This window comes from Crocuta crocuta, unplaced genomic scaffold (assembly GCF_008692635.1).
Source record: "Crocuta crocuta isolate KB4526 unplaced genomic scaffold, BGI_CrCroc_1.0 scaffold318, whole genome shotgun sequence".
In the NCBI taxonomy this organism is placed as follows: domain Eukaryota; kingdom Metazoa; phylum Chordata; class Mammalia; order Carnivora; family Hyaenidae; genus Crocuta; species Crocuta crocuta.
The window spans coordinates 3634328-3651637 of record NW_027531425.1 but is presented as its reverse complement, the minus strand read 5'-3'; the positions used below and the strand labels follow the sequence as shown (position 1 = coordinate 3651637).

The following is a 17310-nucleotide window of genomic DNA, read 5'->3' as shown; positions in this document are numbered from 1 at the left end:
GCGAGAGCGTGAGCAGGGGAGGGCCAGAGAGAGAGGGAGATACAGAATCTGAAACAGGCTCCAGGCTCTGAGCTAGCTGTCAGCACAGAGTCTGATGCGGGGCTTGATCCCACGAACCGTGAGATCATGACCTGAGGTGAAGTCGGACGCTTAACCGACTGAGCCACTCAGGCGCCCCTAGAATGAACATATTTTTGATATCTCAATATTGTCAACCTTTAGGCAATATGGTACTTGCTCTTAACTGAAGGAAGGTGTTTTCTGGTTCCAAATTGTAAACATTTACAGTCTTGTGGGTAATATGCCAGTTTACTGAGAACAGTCTTTGGTTGGTGTGACACTCCATGGAAAATACTTTATTTCTGCTCTTTCTCTTGGCTATCTCTCCTAAAAGGCTGCAGATCAGTGTCCAGAGCCTGCCTGACCACTGAGTACATAATCAGATATAGTTCTCACCATCTGAGAGCCAAACTGTCTATGCCAGTGGGGTTGTGAGTCTTTCACACAGGGCTGACAGTTGCTGGAGTCACCTGTCATGTTGGAGCAGAAATGCTATTCTGATTCTCACTTGAGTAGTAGTTATACTATATCATGATTGGAATAGAGAGACAGGTATTTGGAACGAGTACCTGATCCAAGTACCTGATCCAACCGTTGAATCAGTCAATCTTAACTACTAACATATTAAAGCCCTCTTGTAGTGATGATGTGTTGATGATTGAGATTTCCAAATTTACTAACTCCTTTACCACCTTTAATTTACTGGTGTATATTCTTGTTCTGTGATGAGGCCACCTCACTGGAGCAGGGAGACTTTGAGCTTTGAAATGTTGGGTTTCAGAGCAAACTCCTCATTAGTACTGCCACCCTAGTTTCAGTTTCTGTCAGCAGCCAGAATACTTTCAGCAAAATGCCTAATGTGAGAGCCATGGTCAGGTTTTTCAAGGCAGTTACTATTTGGGCTAACAATCCCAAAAAACCTTCCAAAACTTTCTATTAAATACAGTAGTCTTTTAAAAAAGTGGTATAATTAATGTTTTGACCACCCTTCATCTGGCAAAGAAGGGATGCATCACAGCTGTGCTTTTCATTAATACCAAGGAATAAGGATGGAGCAGACCCTTCAGGTCCTGGCTTCCTGTTCTCTGCCAATTGTGTTAGTTTTCTGTGGCTTCAGTAACAAATTCCCATAAATGTGGTGGCTTAAATTTACAAACAAATTTATTATTGCACAGGCTAGAATTTATTATCTGGAGGCTAGATGTAGGGAGTTCAGATGTTGCTATATATTTGTTATTTGTCTCTTTCAGCTTCTGGTGACTGTCAACATTCCTTGACTTGTGGCCATATCACCTCAATCTCTGTCTCTGTGGTCACATTGCCTTCTCCCCTTCAGTCTGTTTCAAATCTCCCCCGCCTATCTTTTATAAGGACACTTTTCATTAGAATTAGAGCCCATTTTGATAATTCAGGATGATCATGTCATCTCAGCATCCTTAATTATATCTGCAGAGACCCTTTTCCAAGTAAGGCACATTCACAGGTTTCAGGGACTAGGATGTGGACATAGCTTTTGGGGGGCCACCATTTAACACCCTACACCACTAAAAAAGAGATACATGGACAGTACAGAATGGATGGGAGGCAGCAATATATAACATCCTTGACCTGGCCCTAGTCCGTACATGGATGTGCTATATGATTTTGGTGGAATCACCTTGGGAAGCCTAGAGAGAAGTCTTTGAGTGATTCTAGATTTCTGAGAATCAACTAAATGTACAGAAAATGTGACTTTCTATGCATTTGGGGATTTATTCTTCTACTTAACAAATATCTATTGAAGCATATTATGTGCCAAATGCTATTCTGTTTGGGATACATCAGTGAACAAGTAGCCTTTGTGGAATTTATATTCTAGCTTTGCTAGCAATGACTTGAGATGTTCATATAGGTGATTCAGGAATGCGGTGTTTGGCTGATGAATGCTTGTGTGAAAGAAATTATGCTCTTTGCTTTATCTCCAAGCAGTTAGGATTTTCAGCATAAAGTTGAAATTATATAATTTTGGGAGATTATATGAATTTTGAACTATATACCTTATATGTAGATTATTATCATTTTTCATCATCATCATCATCTTCATTATTATTGAATTATATAAATTTGGAGAAGCTAAAGGACAAAATAGTAGCATGTATGGAATGGGGATAATAATACAAAGATCATCATCTCCCAACACCTTTGTCAACATGATTTGTTGAAATCAAGGCAAATGTGAGCTGAAAAATCCAAACACGTGGGTGTTATGCTGCCCTAAGCCCAGCTTCTAGTGCGTCATCTGCCCTGGCACCTGGAGCTGAGTTTGGGGGGAAGAGAGTTGTTCTGGGGCAAAGGCAGGTAGTTTTAGCAGCATTCTGAGACACGAGCAAGGTCAGCTCTTAGAGCCAGCAGCACTTGGTGGTGGTGACAGTTGCAGGCTATTTTGGGAATGGAGGAGGCTTTGTTTTGTAAGGCTTTCTCTGCATGCACTCCCAGATTTAACTCTGGCACCGTTCAACCATCAGCCACTTTTGTCTTTGATATAGAGAAAGCAATATTAGATACAGTACAGAGATCATAGTGCTCTTTTATCATTTTATTGGTAAAATCAAGTCTTTTTCTTTGGCGATAGCTTGTCATTGCCAGGAAAATGTGACATGCTGATTTTAGGAAGCTTTAAATTATTATCTGGTAATTTTTCTAATATCTCTCTGGACCAATAATTAAATAATATTCCATTTGTTAAAGAACTTGTTATTTTAGTAATATTCTATGTGTCTTCGGGACTGAAAAATTGAAGGAAATAGACATAAGCCACAGCAGAAGGAATTGGGTTAAATGCAAAGAATATTTATTCCCAATGATGTCATGAGGAACATCAGAAACTTCTTTAGTATCCTTTGCCTGTTCAAGGAAAGGAAAGACTCATCTGTCTGGAAGATTCATTGTAGCTCTGCGTAGGGGCATCGTGTTGGAGCCCACAGCCCTGGGCAAGGTTTTATAGATGGGTGAATCTGCTTGTCTACCAGACTTCAGTGGTGAATGAGTCAGCAGCACAGCTGTAGATGGAGTGGGCAGAAGGGCATCTAAATTTAGTCGTTATTCACTCGAGAAGGTTTTCAGTGATTATTCGTCTCTCCTTCATGGCTTTAGTCATACTCCTCCTTCTGGAGACCAAAACAAAAAGAACAGAGAATGGTCACTCCAAGATATTTCATGAGAGTGAGTGCCCTACAACTCTGTCGATTGTCTCTGAGGTTGATTCTCTTTCAGCTTAACCATAGGTACATACTATTTTATTCACAGTGCTTCTGAATTTAGGAACCTGTAGGATCCTGTACACTAGAAAGGGAATTTTTTGAAGTCAGACTTGATAAACAAACTCTAAAATCTTGATAGTTCAAAGATATTTTTAACCAAAGTGCATTCCCCCTGGAAGATACTGGAGGTGGGAAAGGGCAGTGATGGGTGAGGAGTTGGTACAGTTTGTCCTTTTTCCTCAAGAAGTTTCTATGTGTTAAACTGGTGGCTTAAAAACAACAACCATGCCACAAAAGCCTATGAGGTAGGGGGTATTCTCATGCTATAGATGAGTCCACTGATACTCAGGTCACATGCCTCACTCAAGCTTATCCGTATTGGCAGAGTTGGTATGCAACCCCAGGTTTGTCTGACTTCAAAGCTGGTGTTTTTAACAATATACTCTCCTTCACTTTGTGGAGGATATGGGGATAATTTCACTCTTGACCTACTTTATTTTATTTGAGAGGTTTCTTTGGAGATTGGTGATCTGCCAAATTGCATTGCAGATTAGGCCAGCTTTCTGTTGTCGTTGTCTTCTCAAACATCATCACAATGTCACTCTTCTAAAAATACTATTTCAAGAATTTCAGATTTATAGACGAAAATATCACAAAACTGAAAAAGAAAACTGAAGTGGTGATAGAGTGAAGGAGATTAAGGAAAGGAAGCAAGAGAAATAAGAGGGAAGGAAAGAGACGTTTCTCCTGTTTCATACCTGGACTCACTGCTCTTATTTTAGGCCCTCTGGGATTTGGTTGCCGTCATCGTCAAAGAGCTAAGAATGATCTTGAAAACATTGGCTTCCAAAAGTCTGCCTGGTGGTGGTGTGGCCATCGGAGCTAAGTTTTTATACTGTTGAGCCAAAGAAGTGTTGCAACCAAGCAGGAGGCAGTTGACCCAGCTGTTTTAACGCAGGTTAAGATGGCACATTTGACCTTCGTGATACAGGCATTTGTTATTACATGGGCAAAGCACTTTCTTCTCCTTGGACTTCAGTACCTTTCTCAAAAATACCCTTTTCCATCCTTTCACTTAAAAGTCTTTGTTAACAGATTTTAGCAAGGTATTCTCCAACGAGCTGGCCAAATCTTATCCTGTGGGGATTGCAGACTGGCAGACATGCAATATATGAGAAAAATTTGGTGATAATAATAATGAAGTATTCTACATGGTAAAAAAGTAAAAAGTAAATTAGGAATACTTGTAGAAGTTGATAAACCTGAGAGAACATCACAGAAGAAATGTAACTTTTAGAGCTACTTGTTGAAAAGGAGACCATTATGAATTTTGGCTATAAAAGTCATCTGGCTTCCAAAGGTCAGGTTAGAGGAATATATTATATTGCATCAAATCAAATCTAGGCTGATCTGTTAGCCAATCTTAGTAACTGTAAAAAGAGTATCAAATGGGAAAAATGAACAAAGATGCTTTTTGTAACTAGGATTACCTAATTAAATTTTCATCCAAAGTGAATCATCCTTTGTTCATCCACGCCCCTGTTTCTAGGCATAATGACATGAGGTTTATCTCTAGAGGGAGTTCCCATGAGTTTTCTTGGTAAGATGTGTACTACTTAAGTCCCATATTTATATTTGGAAAAGGGAGTAGTATTTTAATAGCCTGTACAGACAGTTGTGGATACTCTTCTTGGATATTATACTAAAACTCCCAACAAGTAGTAGTTTCTTAAATATTAGCTGCGCTGCAGAATCTGAGACTCTGTCAATGGATTTTTCTTACTTTGTGGCATTAAAAAAGGAGTCTCATTTGTTTCTAGGTTCTGAATTATTCCAACTGTTTGGGAACGATCAAAGCCCTGATAATGATGAGCTTTATTAATGTGGGCATTTTCCTCCTTTTTATTATGTACATATATTAAGACAGCCTTTGGGTCTACAGATCTCATTGCTATTTGTGGCTGTTTCTTTTAGGCCTATGGTAGGCCTGAAGTTTCTATTCAAAGAGCTCCTCTGCTTTCTCCTAATTGTGAGATGAGCAGCTAAGGATCCCTGTAACCATCCATCACTACAAACATACTCTGCCATGTTGGTTGGAGCCATTCAGAAAATACATGAAAAGAAAATACATTTGTTTGAAGTGATCACCTCTTCCTTTCTCACCAAAACAGGGATTGTTTGGCAACCCTAGAATCTTAAACTATAGCTTCCCACTGAGAAAATTACATTTGATTCTGTATGACTATTTTCTTTTAAAAGTCATAAGCCAATTAGCAATTTCTAACATGTTCTCTTTTTTATAGTATGATGATAAACAACTCACATATTTGAAGTACTTTAGAAATCACTTTCACAATCAATCCTAACAGTACTGTAAATAAGATTAAGTATCAGTATACCTATTTCACAGCTGAGATATTGAAGCATGAAGACAATTCAGGGGTTCGCATAAGATTACAAAGCCTCGAAGTCATCCTCTGGACACTCATAGCAGTATGCAAGAAATAGAAATTAATATATCATTACAACTAAAGTACTGTCAATGCCCAGAGCAGTGTCTGGCACATAGTAGAACTCAGTAAGTACTTGTCGAGTGAATGAATGGACTTTTCTTTTCAGGCCTGTATTGATGAAAATTTGGACATGGTGAAGTTTCTGGTGGAGAACAGAGCCAATGTAAACCAGCAGGACAACGAAGGCTGGACACCCCTTCATGCAGCAGCCTCCTGTGGCTATCTCAACATAGCAGAGTGAGTCTCTGTGTGGGTTTGGACTCTTTGTAGGAGTAGCCTTCATTTCTCTTCTTCTCTTAAAACTTTGAATTCATAAATAGTTGTAATTTCTGCTACAAATTATCAAAGCAGGAAGTTGAATTATTTTTAAGGAATATTGATACTATTTTATATGTATATATATATATAGCTGCTAAAATCCACAGATTTTAGTTGAAATTTTTTGTGTGCTTCTACTTTCAGGAAACTCCTATTTATTGGACTGTTTAGAGGTGACTTCTGCCTGTTGCGCTAGCTGGGTCGCTTTTCTAGCAACTATAACATATGCGGGCAGGCCTCGAAATTGTTCCTGGACTTCCTTGTAAACTTGTTTTATCGTTTAAGAAAAAACAATCAGTGGGGTGCCTGGGTGGCTCAGTTGGTTAAGCATCCGATTCTTGATTTTGGTTTCAGGTCATGAGCCCACAGTTCGTGAGTTCGAGCCCTGCATCGAGCTGTGCTGACAGTGCAAAGCCTACTTGGGACTCTCTGTCTCTTGTCTCCTCTCTCTGCCCCTCCACTGTGCGCTCTCTCTCTCTCTCAAAAATAAATAAGTAAACATTAAAAAGAAGAAGAAAAACATCCATGTTCAGTACAAATAAAGGTGGAGAATACCTGACATGCTGATCACAATACCTATGTGGTTAATAGCAAAAGAATGAGACTAAATCTGGAACAAAGGAAGGGTGGGGACTGACATGTGTTTGTTCTCCACATTAGTTGAATGGTATGTTTATTAAGACACACAAGTGGCTCCTGACCTCCCTGACAACTAGTTGTTCCAGTCTTGGACAGAAGAATCCTGACCACATAGTATCTAGGATATAAGAGGTACTAAATAAGTGTTGAATGAAGGAATGAAGTTTATGTTTATTTTTATTTTATTTTTATGTTTACATATTTTAAAGTAATGTCTATGCCCAACGTGGGGCTCGAAGTCATGACCCAGAGATCAAGAGTTGAATGCTTCACTGACTGAGCCAGCCAGCCACCCAAGGTTATTTTCAAATAGGAAAGAGACTTCAGCAGTTGAAACATCTTTAAAAAAAAAACTTTGTTTTAACATTTATTCATTTTTCTATAATTAAAAAAATTTTTTTAAATGTTTATTTTTGAGAAAGAGAGAGAGAGCAAGTGAGCGGGAGAGGGACAGAAAGAGAGGGAGTCACAGAATTTGAAACAGGCTCCAGGCTCCAAGCTGTCAGCACGGTGCCCGACGCAGGGCTCGAACTCACGAACCATGAGATCATGACCTGAGCTGAAGTTGGACGCTCAACCAACTGAGCAACCCAGGCGCCCCTCATTTATTCATTTTCTGAGAGAGATAGAAAGAGAGAAAGCATGAGCAGGGGAGGGGCAGAGAAAGAGGAGACAGAGAGAAAAGCAGGCTCCAGGCTCCAGCTGTCAGCACAGAGTCCGATGCGGGACTCAAACTCATGAACCACAAGACCATGGCCTGAGCCAAAGTTGGCCGGTTAACCAACTTAGCCACCCAGGTGCCCCTGAAACATCTTTAAAATGAGGCAATTGAGTATATTCTACAGATGAGAGTAAATTTAGGTTGGTAACATAAATTCACTAAATAAAATGATATTCTGTGATCCTTTGAAAAATCGGATGCTTGTTTTCAGACTCTTTTACATATAATTAGAACTCTATTGTATTTCTCTTATTCAGCAAACAGCAGGGAGAATTATGTTGGCAGCTATGTAGAGGCCTGGGAATGGCTTCCCGCAGAATCTGATTTACCCAGGTTTCCTGGGGGAGAGCCTGTGTCTCTGTTTTGCTTTCAAGCCAGGGATGCTCAGTGGGAGAAGTTAAACAAAGGGGGACACAGAGCCAGAGAAACACTAGGCAGCCCCGCTGGTGTTTGACTGGGCTGCTTGTTCTAAAAAGTGGACAACGGGATTGGCCCCAAAGCCAACAGAAGCAAACAATGCAGTTTTCTTCAGCCTCAGTTCTCTACTCTGTTCTAATTTAGTAAAAGTCAGCCACCTCTTCATCCCTTAGGCTGTCCTCTTTTCAGGGTCTCCTAGAAAAGGCTCTGATTCTCAGCCTTACCCACTAATGCCAACAATCTGATGTCTAAGAGTTAAGGTGGCTTCCTCATAAATTTCAATTTTTACTTTAAAAATTTGTCTAAGAAACAGTCATAGAACATGTTAGCACCTCATTTTTTATATTTCATTATTTGTTAAGGTGGCTTGTTTGTGATTTTTGAGTTGCCAAATCTCATTACATTCAAGAATTTCACTTTTTTTTTCCATTGGAAGGTAACAAGCAGAGCTCATGCTTAGAATTAGGATCACTTGTGTTGGCATTATCCATGGAGTCTCTTTCTTTTTTCTCCTTTTGTGAAGCTGAGTACAGAGAATGTTTGTAAATGCTTTTTTACAGTGGTTTCTTTAATTCATCTTTCTGGATGAACACAACTCCTTTGGAAATAAGTTCAAAATTCAACAGTCTCCTGCCCAAATAAATATTACCTTGAGTGAAAGGAATCGGTGAGAGTTACTATTTCCTCATACAAATTATTACCCATTAGTAAAATGAAAGTATGACTGGGAGGGAGATGATCTAGACTAGAATCTATTGCGTGGGTGGAGTGGTAGGGATGGCTTTCTTTAATTTATCTTTCATTATGCATATCATTATGAGAAAAGTTTTGACGTTGTCATTATTTATTTATTTGCAATATGTAGCGTTATTTTCTGTGCAATGGAAAAAACCTCACTGCTTATATTACTCATTTTGGTTACTTTACCTTTGGGCCTATGAACAGTGTTTTAGATAAGATTAGCCCTTGGTCACTTTGTCTTTTTTTTTTTTTTATCTTAAAGCTCTTAAATTTTACACTCTTATTCTCAGAATCATAGGAATTCTAAATTTTGAGGGAGTAGAAACAAACAAAAGGCAGACTAGCTTTCTAGGAAGAATCCATGTGTATTCGATTTCATGTTCCATTATCTTTTTGTCTCATATTTGAAGTTGGTATAATATATTTTTAAAGAGAGGTTTGGAGGCTATTATTTTTCTCATTTTAATTTTGAGTTAAGTCTTATTGCTAGTTAGCTGGATGTTTTATGTTTTTATTACCAGTAAGTGTTTAACTTAGATGCAGCAGATTGACCCAAGGGTACAGCATTTAGTTTGGCTTTATAGTCTATTGGGATGCTAATTTATTCTGAGTTTTTAAATACATTACATTTTCTTTCTTTCTCCTTTAGATATTAGTAAAAATACTTTATATCAGTGATGAGTTAACGGAGAATAGGGAGACTTTATTTTCTAAAGGGCATATTTATTTTGCTAGTGGGTAGTTCTGAACCTCTTGGTAACTATAAAGATTCTTGGGGGTAAAGAAAGTATTACTTTATAGATTGATACTTATTCAGGTGAAAGGTGAAATTCTGAATTCAGGTGAAACTAAATAGGTTTTTACTTTTCCCTAAAAATGGTCTAGGAAGGTAGCTTTGCTTAACAATAATCTCTGAGTTATGGTGAGCCAGATTGCTTTCTAGAAATGAGTCTTTTGATCATTGGGATAAGAACATGTCGGAAGAGGGAAAAACGGAGACGCCTGTATACCCAAGTGACATTGTGCCTGGTCCAATAAGAATAAGAGAGGGAATAGATGTCAGAGTAGTTAAGATGTTTCATTTATTTCAGGTAATATTTATGGAGTGCCAAGAGAAGAGAGACAATGTCATGATGTCCTGGCAATAACAGTGAGGAAGACATAGTTCTTGCCCTCCAGTAACTTTCAGCCTGATTGGGCAGTTGTATCAATAGTGTCATGGCAGAGGTCCAGAATTAGAGCTGGGGAGGTCTCAGGGGAGAGCATGGACTTATAGGAAGGAGACAGAAAATTCAGTTGTTGAGCACAGGCAAAGGCTACATGAAGGCAAAAGCTTTTTTTTTTTTTTTTTTTTTTTTACAAATAGTTTATTGTCAAATTAGTTTCCACATAACACTCAGTGCTCATCCCCACAAGTGTCCTCCTCCATGCCCATCCCCCCTCCCCCCCACATCCATCAGTCCTCAGTTTTTGTCAGCATTCAAGAGTCTCTCATGGTTTGCCTCTCTCCCTTTCCCCCACCATTTCCGCCCTTCTTCTCCCCCTTGTTCCTCCGTCAAGTTCCTCCTAATCCTCCTATACGTGCAAACATATGATATTTGTCCTTCTCTGCCTGACTTATTTCGCTCAGCATAACACCCTCAAGGTCCATCCATGTTGCTACACATGGCCAGATTTCATTGTTTCTCATTGCCATGTAGTATTCCATGGTATAGATAAACCACATCTTCTTGATCCATTCATCCGTTGATGGACACTTAGGCTCTTTCCATGTTTTAGCTATTGTGGAGAGTGCTGCTATGAACATTGGGGTCCATGTGCTCCTATGCATCAGCACTCCTGTATCCCTTGGGTAAATTCCTAGCAGTGCTATTGCTGGGTCATAGGGGAGTTCTATTGTTAGTTTCCTGAGGAACCTCCACACTGTTTTCCAGAGGGGCTGTACCAGTTTACATTCCCACCCACAGTGTAGGAGGGAGGCAAAAGCATTTTAAATGGATCTCGAAAGATATGGAAAGTTTCTAGAAGGTAAGGGATAAAGGAAGCATGTTTCATCCAGTTGGAGGAAACTACTTGAGCTGTGGAAGAGAGCTGAGTGAGAGTGGGATGTGTTTGGCAACATTCAGTGGTTCAGTTTGATTAAAGTTTAGCGTGCAGTTCAATACAAAAAGCATTTATTGAATGCTCACTATGTAGATTATTTCCATTTTGATTTTTCAGGGTGGGGGAGGTGTAGTTGAATATTCCTCTGGCCTGAAGTTGAGGAACCAGAAGAGAAGCTATTGAATATGTGGAAATGAAGGCATAATTGATGGACAGAGGACTGACTGGTACTTGATAAAATTAAGAATGTATAGAGAGAATATTAACTTTTTTTNGATCATGACCTAAGCGAAAGTCGGACGCTTAACCGACTAAGCCACCCAGGCGCCCCTAATATTAACTTTTGAACTGAAAAAAGTCTGTCTTCCTCTGAGACTGTGAGGGAAGGATGGAGACAACTAAAATTAGATGAATTGTAAATGTTTTTGCACTTTATATATGTGCAATTGATCGATAAATTAAAAACATTTATTGAGGCTCTGTTACACCATGTACTAGGCACTGAGAAAGCAAAAACATGACTTTAATATGATCTTTATTGATTCTTTCTCTTTTGCCAAGTCTCTGAAGGGAGATGACCATATATTGATCTCTTGAAAATCCCCTACGGTATCTAAAATATGGTGCTTTAAACATAGTAGGGGTCCAATAAATGCTCACCAAATTGTTGAAATCTGATTTTTCCTTTAAATACTTTTGAGTATTTGTTAGAGTTCCCAGCATTACTGGGATTCTCACTAGCCCAAAAGCATCTTAATCCAGAACAGATGAAATAGACTTTAAAAAAAAAATTTTTTTTTAATGTTTATTTATTTTTGAGACAGAGAGAGATAGAGCACGAGCTGGTGAGGGACAGAGAAAGAGGGAGACACAGAACCCAGAGCAGGCTCCAGGCTCTGAGCTGCCAGCAGAGAGCCCGATGCGGGGCTCGAACCCACGGACGATGAGATCATGACCTGAGCTGAAGTCGGATGCCTAACCGACTGAACCACCCAGGCGCCCCTGAACTAGACTTAAAGATGGAAGACTGAGGCCATCGCCTCTGTCATTTGCCACCTGTATGATTTTTTAAAAATTACTCAACATAGATGAGCCTCAGTTTCTCGTGAAGGTAGTGCTACTTACATATCATCTATTTCATAAAATTTTCTGACTCGTTATGTAATTTTATCTGGAAGCACTTTGAAAATCAAAAACGATCCATTTAAGGTATTAAAATGATCAGACCTTTCTTTCTCAGGATTGAGTATTGTATTTCAATACAAAATCTGTTTAGAATTTATTTATTTCTTTAGTAATTTAGTTTTCTGTTAGAGTGTAGAACATTTCATGTGGATGGCTGGTTGAAGAGAGAGGTATTGTGGATTTACACAGATTTACACAGATTCATGCATGATTTACACAGATTCATGCACATTTTAATTCATTATTTTCCTGTTTTCATACCCCAACACTACTTAATATATTCTAATGTGTCATTTGAGAAAGTTACATATCTTCTGAGAGCTCTCATTCTCAATATTACAAGCATAATAAATCCTTTTGGGAATCTGTTTGGACCTCAAGGATGGTAGGTGAAATTTTAGGGCTGCATATCTTCCTGATGGTATTTATAAAGTCTCTTGCTATCCAATGGGAGTGAGAGGGTGGAAGTTAGGAATATGAGTGTGAAAGAAATTCTGTTTGTTGGCATTGCTCATCAGGAAATAGAGAAGCTTCCAGTTCTAATTATTGAAGGCTAATGGAGTTAGAAATTAATAATGGAACACATTACCTGGGACCATATTTAAAACCTCAAAACAGTGGCCTTGCTCTGAATTGAAAACCAGATGCATGTGTTTAAATTGACATTAAATTGACAGATAATGTAGATCCTGGATCTTGTCTACAGGTATTTCATCAACCATGGAGCCAGTGTGGGTATTGTGAATAGTGAAGGTGAAGTCCCGTCTGACCTTGCAGAAGAGCCTGCCATGAAGGATCTTCTTCTGGAACAAGTGAAGAAGCAAGGTAAGCTAAGTGATTAGAGGGGGCCAGGAGAGACTTTCAGACATTGCCACTTAGAAAATAATCCCTTTGCTGTAAAGAGCTTTTCATTATCATATGATAGGAGAGGATTAGATCTGTCTGCACGGCATTTAGTCATCAATCACCAGCGTCCTGTATCCTCTTAAGAACTCACACAAGAATAGGCCAAATGCCAAAAGATGACCAGCCATTCCTTATTTTTGCCATATCTGAGGATGTATACCCATTGTATAGTTGGGAGTGACCTGATTATTCTTTGATAATACAAATTAGACTGACGAGGAGCATGAACATTTCTCACTGAATATACATGGTGTTTTGCTACACATTATGAAGTGCAAAGAAAGGATAATATACAATGTAAATTTGAGTATGGCCCAATTTCTGTTTATGACTCAATTTCCAGAAGAATCCATATCAGAGAATAGGTCAGGATTTTCCTGAAGGTCTCTAGGTTCTTTAAAAAAACAAAATTACAAATAGATTGCAGGGAGGACAGGTTTTAGGAAGTTTACTAGAACTATCAAGAAACTTTGTGGACATGATTTGTAGTGAGTTTTTGTTTTTCTGTTAAACTACTTTACCCACAGTCTGCACTTCATTCCAAAAGATTTAGCTCCAGTGGCCTTTCCTGATATGATCCTTTAGAATAGGCGGGCCAATTCTGGCCACATCCATTTGTTTACATAATATTCAAAGCTGCATTTGCACTACCATGGAAGAGTTGAACAGACTGAATGACTCACAGAGCTGAAAATATATGATATCTGGCTTTTTATAAAAAATGTGCCAATGCCTACCTTAAAATAATGATGTTCTAGGGCAATAAATACTTGTTTTTACTGCCTTCCTGTGTGTAATTTTTGTGCCCTTTGAATTGAAGAGCTTTATACTTAGTTTACCATTCAGTCCCACCTACCCTTATCCAAAGATTGGCATCACAATTTACAAAAACTTTTTTTCTTTTTTAAACAAACTGGGGTTTTAAAAATAGCCTTGATTTAAGAAACCAACTTTTCTATTTTGATTTCTTTTTTTTAAATATTTATTTTATTTTATTTTTTAAATAGTTTATTGTGAAGTTGGTTTCCATATAACACCCAGTGCTCATCCCCACAAGTGCCCTCCTCCATGCCCATCACCCCCTTCCCCTTGCCCCCACCCTCATCAGCCCTCAGTTTGTTCTCAGCATTCAAGAGTCTCTTATAATTTGGCTCCCTCCCTCTCCCCCACTATTTTTCCTCTTCTTCTCCCCCACAGTCCTCCGTTAAGTGCTTCCTAAACCTCCTATATGTGCAAATATATGGTATCTGTCCTTTTCTGCCTGACTTATTTTGCTCAGCATAACACCCTCAAGTTCCATCCATGTTGNTCCCATTCACAATTGCACAAAAAACCATAAAATACCTCGGAATAAACCTAACCAAGGATACAAGAGATCTGTATGATGAAAACTATAGAAAACTTATGAAGGAAATTGAAGAAGACACAAAGAAATGGAAAAACATTCCATGCTCATGGATTGGAAGAATAAATATAGTTAAAATGTCATTAATACCCAAAGCAGTCTACACATTCAATGCAATCTATTTTGATTTCTGACTCTTCAGTTAAGGAGTATGCTCTGTTGGAAGAAGTATTCAAATGTATACTTAACTTTGCAGCATGACAGTTTACTCTTTGCATGGAACTCTGGTATGTTCTAAATTAGATATTCCTTTTAACCCAATAAGAGGATATAATAGTCATATATACATATGTACCCAACTTTGGTACATCTAACTGTATTAAACAAATACTGACAGATCTGAAGGGAAAAATAGATATATTGTATTATGTCTATTTTGACAATAGTACTGAAGTCTCCCACTTTCAGCAATGGATAGGTCATCCAAACAGAAAATCAACAAGGAAACATTGGACTTGAACTATACTTTAGACGCTATGGACCTACTAGACATATACAGAACATTCCATCAATAACAAGAGGAAAACTGGAAAATTCATAAATACGTGGGGATTAAACAGCATGTTACTGAACAACCAGTGGGTCAAAGAAGAAATCAAAGGAAAAATTTAAAAATATCTTGAGGGGCGCCTGGGTGGCTCAGTTGTTTGGGCTCCAACTTCAGCTCAGGTCATGATCTCATGGTTTGTGTGTTTGAGTTCCCATCAGGCTCTGTGCTGACAGCTCAGAGTATATACTGTATATACATATACATATACATATATGTATTACGTGGAATATTATTTAGCCGTGAGAAAGGAGGAAATATTGATATGTACGACAACATGGATAGGCCTCACGCTAAGTGAAATAAGTGGGTTATGCTAAGTGAAATAAGTCAGACAGGGAAAGAAACAAATATTGTTTGATATTGTAGAAATGGAGAGGAGAATAGTGGTTTCCGGGGGCTGTGGATGGGGACAAAAAGGGAAATACTGGTCAAAGAAAGGGTACAGGCTTCTGGTTATTAAATAAGTTCTGTGGATCTGATGTACAGCATGGTAACTATAATTAACAACACTGTATTATGAAACTGAAAGTTGCTAAGTGACCTTAAATGTTCCCACCACAAAAAAGAAATGGTAATTACGTGAGGTGATGGGGTTGTTAACTGACTTTATTGTAGTGATCATTTTGCAGTATGTCAGTATCAAATCAACATGTTGGAAAAATTAACTTACATAGTATTATATATCTATTGTATCTCAGTGACACTGGAAAAAAAAAGGAAATAAAATAAATTGCTTACCCTTCTACCCCATCTGTCTCCCCAAATCAGACAGATAATCCTTAGGTAATTCACGGGTTCTCATTTAGGAAGTGAGTTGGAAGAGAGTAGACCAAGCACAGATAAAGCCTGCTTGGGGGTATAAAACTCTTTGGATGGGTATGCTTGTATTTGGTACATGTCATTATCTTGTATAAGGGGGAAGGCCCCAGCCTAGCCCCTTTTCACTGGCACAGATGTTGGAGAGTTGTTGGCCAAAAGGAGGAACTTTTGGGAGTTCCCCCATAATGTTTTAAAGTGGAACAAAAGCTACATTCCCTTGGAGGTTTTAACTACATGTGACCTACTCAGCTGCTCTATATTCTATAGCTTCAGGTCAGTGTATTTCCCTCCATGTGGAAATGAACATTAGAGGTAGATTATTTTTTAAAGTATATCATGCCTGAAACCAAGATTTTTAAAAATATATTTATTTTGGGGGGAGCATAAGTGGAGGAGGAGCAAAGAGAAGGGTACAGAGGATCCACAGTGGGCTCTGCACTGACAGGCTGACAGCAGTGAGCCCGATGTGGAGCTTGAACTTACGGACCAAAAGATCATGACCTGAGCTGAAGTCAGATGCTCAACAGACTAAGCCACCCAGATGCTCCGTGAAACCAAGATTTTTTGTTACCAACCTTATGGTGTAGTAAGTGGAAAAGAGCAACAGACAGGGACCTAGGATGTTGGAGTTCTAGCAGCAGCTCTGATGTAATCTGTGGCCTTGAGCAAAGACACTTCACCTTTCTATACTTAGTTCCTCATCTTCTAAATGGTGTTAGTGATTTGTTATATTTAACTCAAAGGATTGTTGGCAAACTAACATGGTATATAACATGTAGAAGGTCTTTGAATTGTACAGCATTGTACATCTATTATAATACAAAACTAATGTCCCTTTGGTCTTTATGCTCTTAAAACTGAAAACAAGTTGAAGTATGTTCCTTTAATGGATCTGCCATCACACAGTGCTTATTTTTTTATTTTACTTTATTTTAAATAATTTATTGTCAAGTTGGTTTACATATAACACCTAGTGCTCATCCCAACTAGTGTCCTTAAAATGATGATTTGACCCTGGTAAAACAACGAATATGTGTATAAATGTCATTGCTCTTCTAAATAAAGAGTAAATTTGATGAATACCCAATTTGGTGACTAAAGTGTTATTTGTGGTTTTATTTATGGTGTGTTTATTTTTTATTTTATTTTTAAAAAAATTTTTAATGTTTTATTTATTTCTGAGAGGGGGAGAGAGAGAGAGACTGTGTGAGCAGGGGAGGGTCAGAGAGAGAGGGAGATACAGAATCTGAAACAGGCTCCAGGCTCTGAGCTAGCTCTCAGGACAGAGCCTGATGTGGGGCTCGAACCCACGAACCATGAGATCATGATCTGAGCCGAAGTTGGACGCTTAACCGACTGATACACCCAGGTGCCCCTATGATGTGTTTAGAATCTATGGAAAACATCCTGCCAGATTTAGGTGGACGTTTAGTAATGCTGGCTATCTGGTTTCTGCAGGAGTTGATCTAGAGCAGTCAAGAAAAGAAGAAGAACAACAGTTGCTACAGGATGCCCGCCAGTGGCTCAACAGTGGGAAAATAGAAGATGTAAGGCAGCCTCGTTCAGGGGCCACAGCCCTCCATGTCGCGGCTGCCAAGGGCTACTCTGAGGTCCTCAGGTATTGTCCATTTCCCTCAGTCGGGAGTTTGCTAGACCAGGAGAAGATGAGCTGGGTTTTGGAAGCAGGGGCTGAA

General features: G+C 38.8%; 1 protein-coding gene across 4 annotated transcripts in view; it reads left to right on the top strand.

Moving 5' to 3' along the window:
• Positions 1-17310, top strand: part of PPP1R12B (protein phosphatase 1 regulatory subunit 12B) — a 203499-nt gene that overhangs the window by 49090 nt on the left and 137099 nt on the right. For all 4 annotated transcript variants that reach the window (XM_077772123.1, XM_077772122.1, XM_077772126.1 and 1 more), the window contains exons 2-4: positions 5919-6049; positions 12643-12761; positions 17075-17234. In XM_077772123.1, the coding sequence (XP_077628249.1) occupies positions 5919-6049; positions 12643-12761; positions 17075-17234 (410 nt within the window). The remainder of the gene's footprint in view (positions 1-5918; positions 6050-12642; positions 12762-17074; positions 17235-17310) is intronic.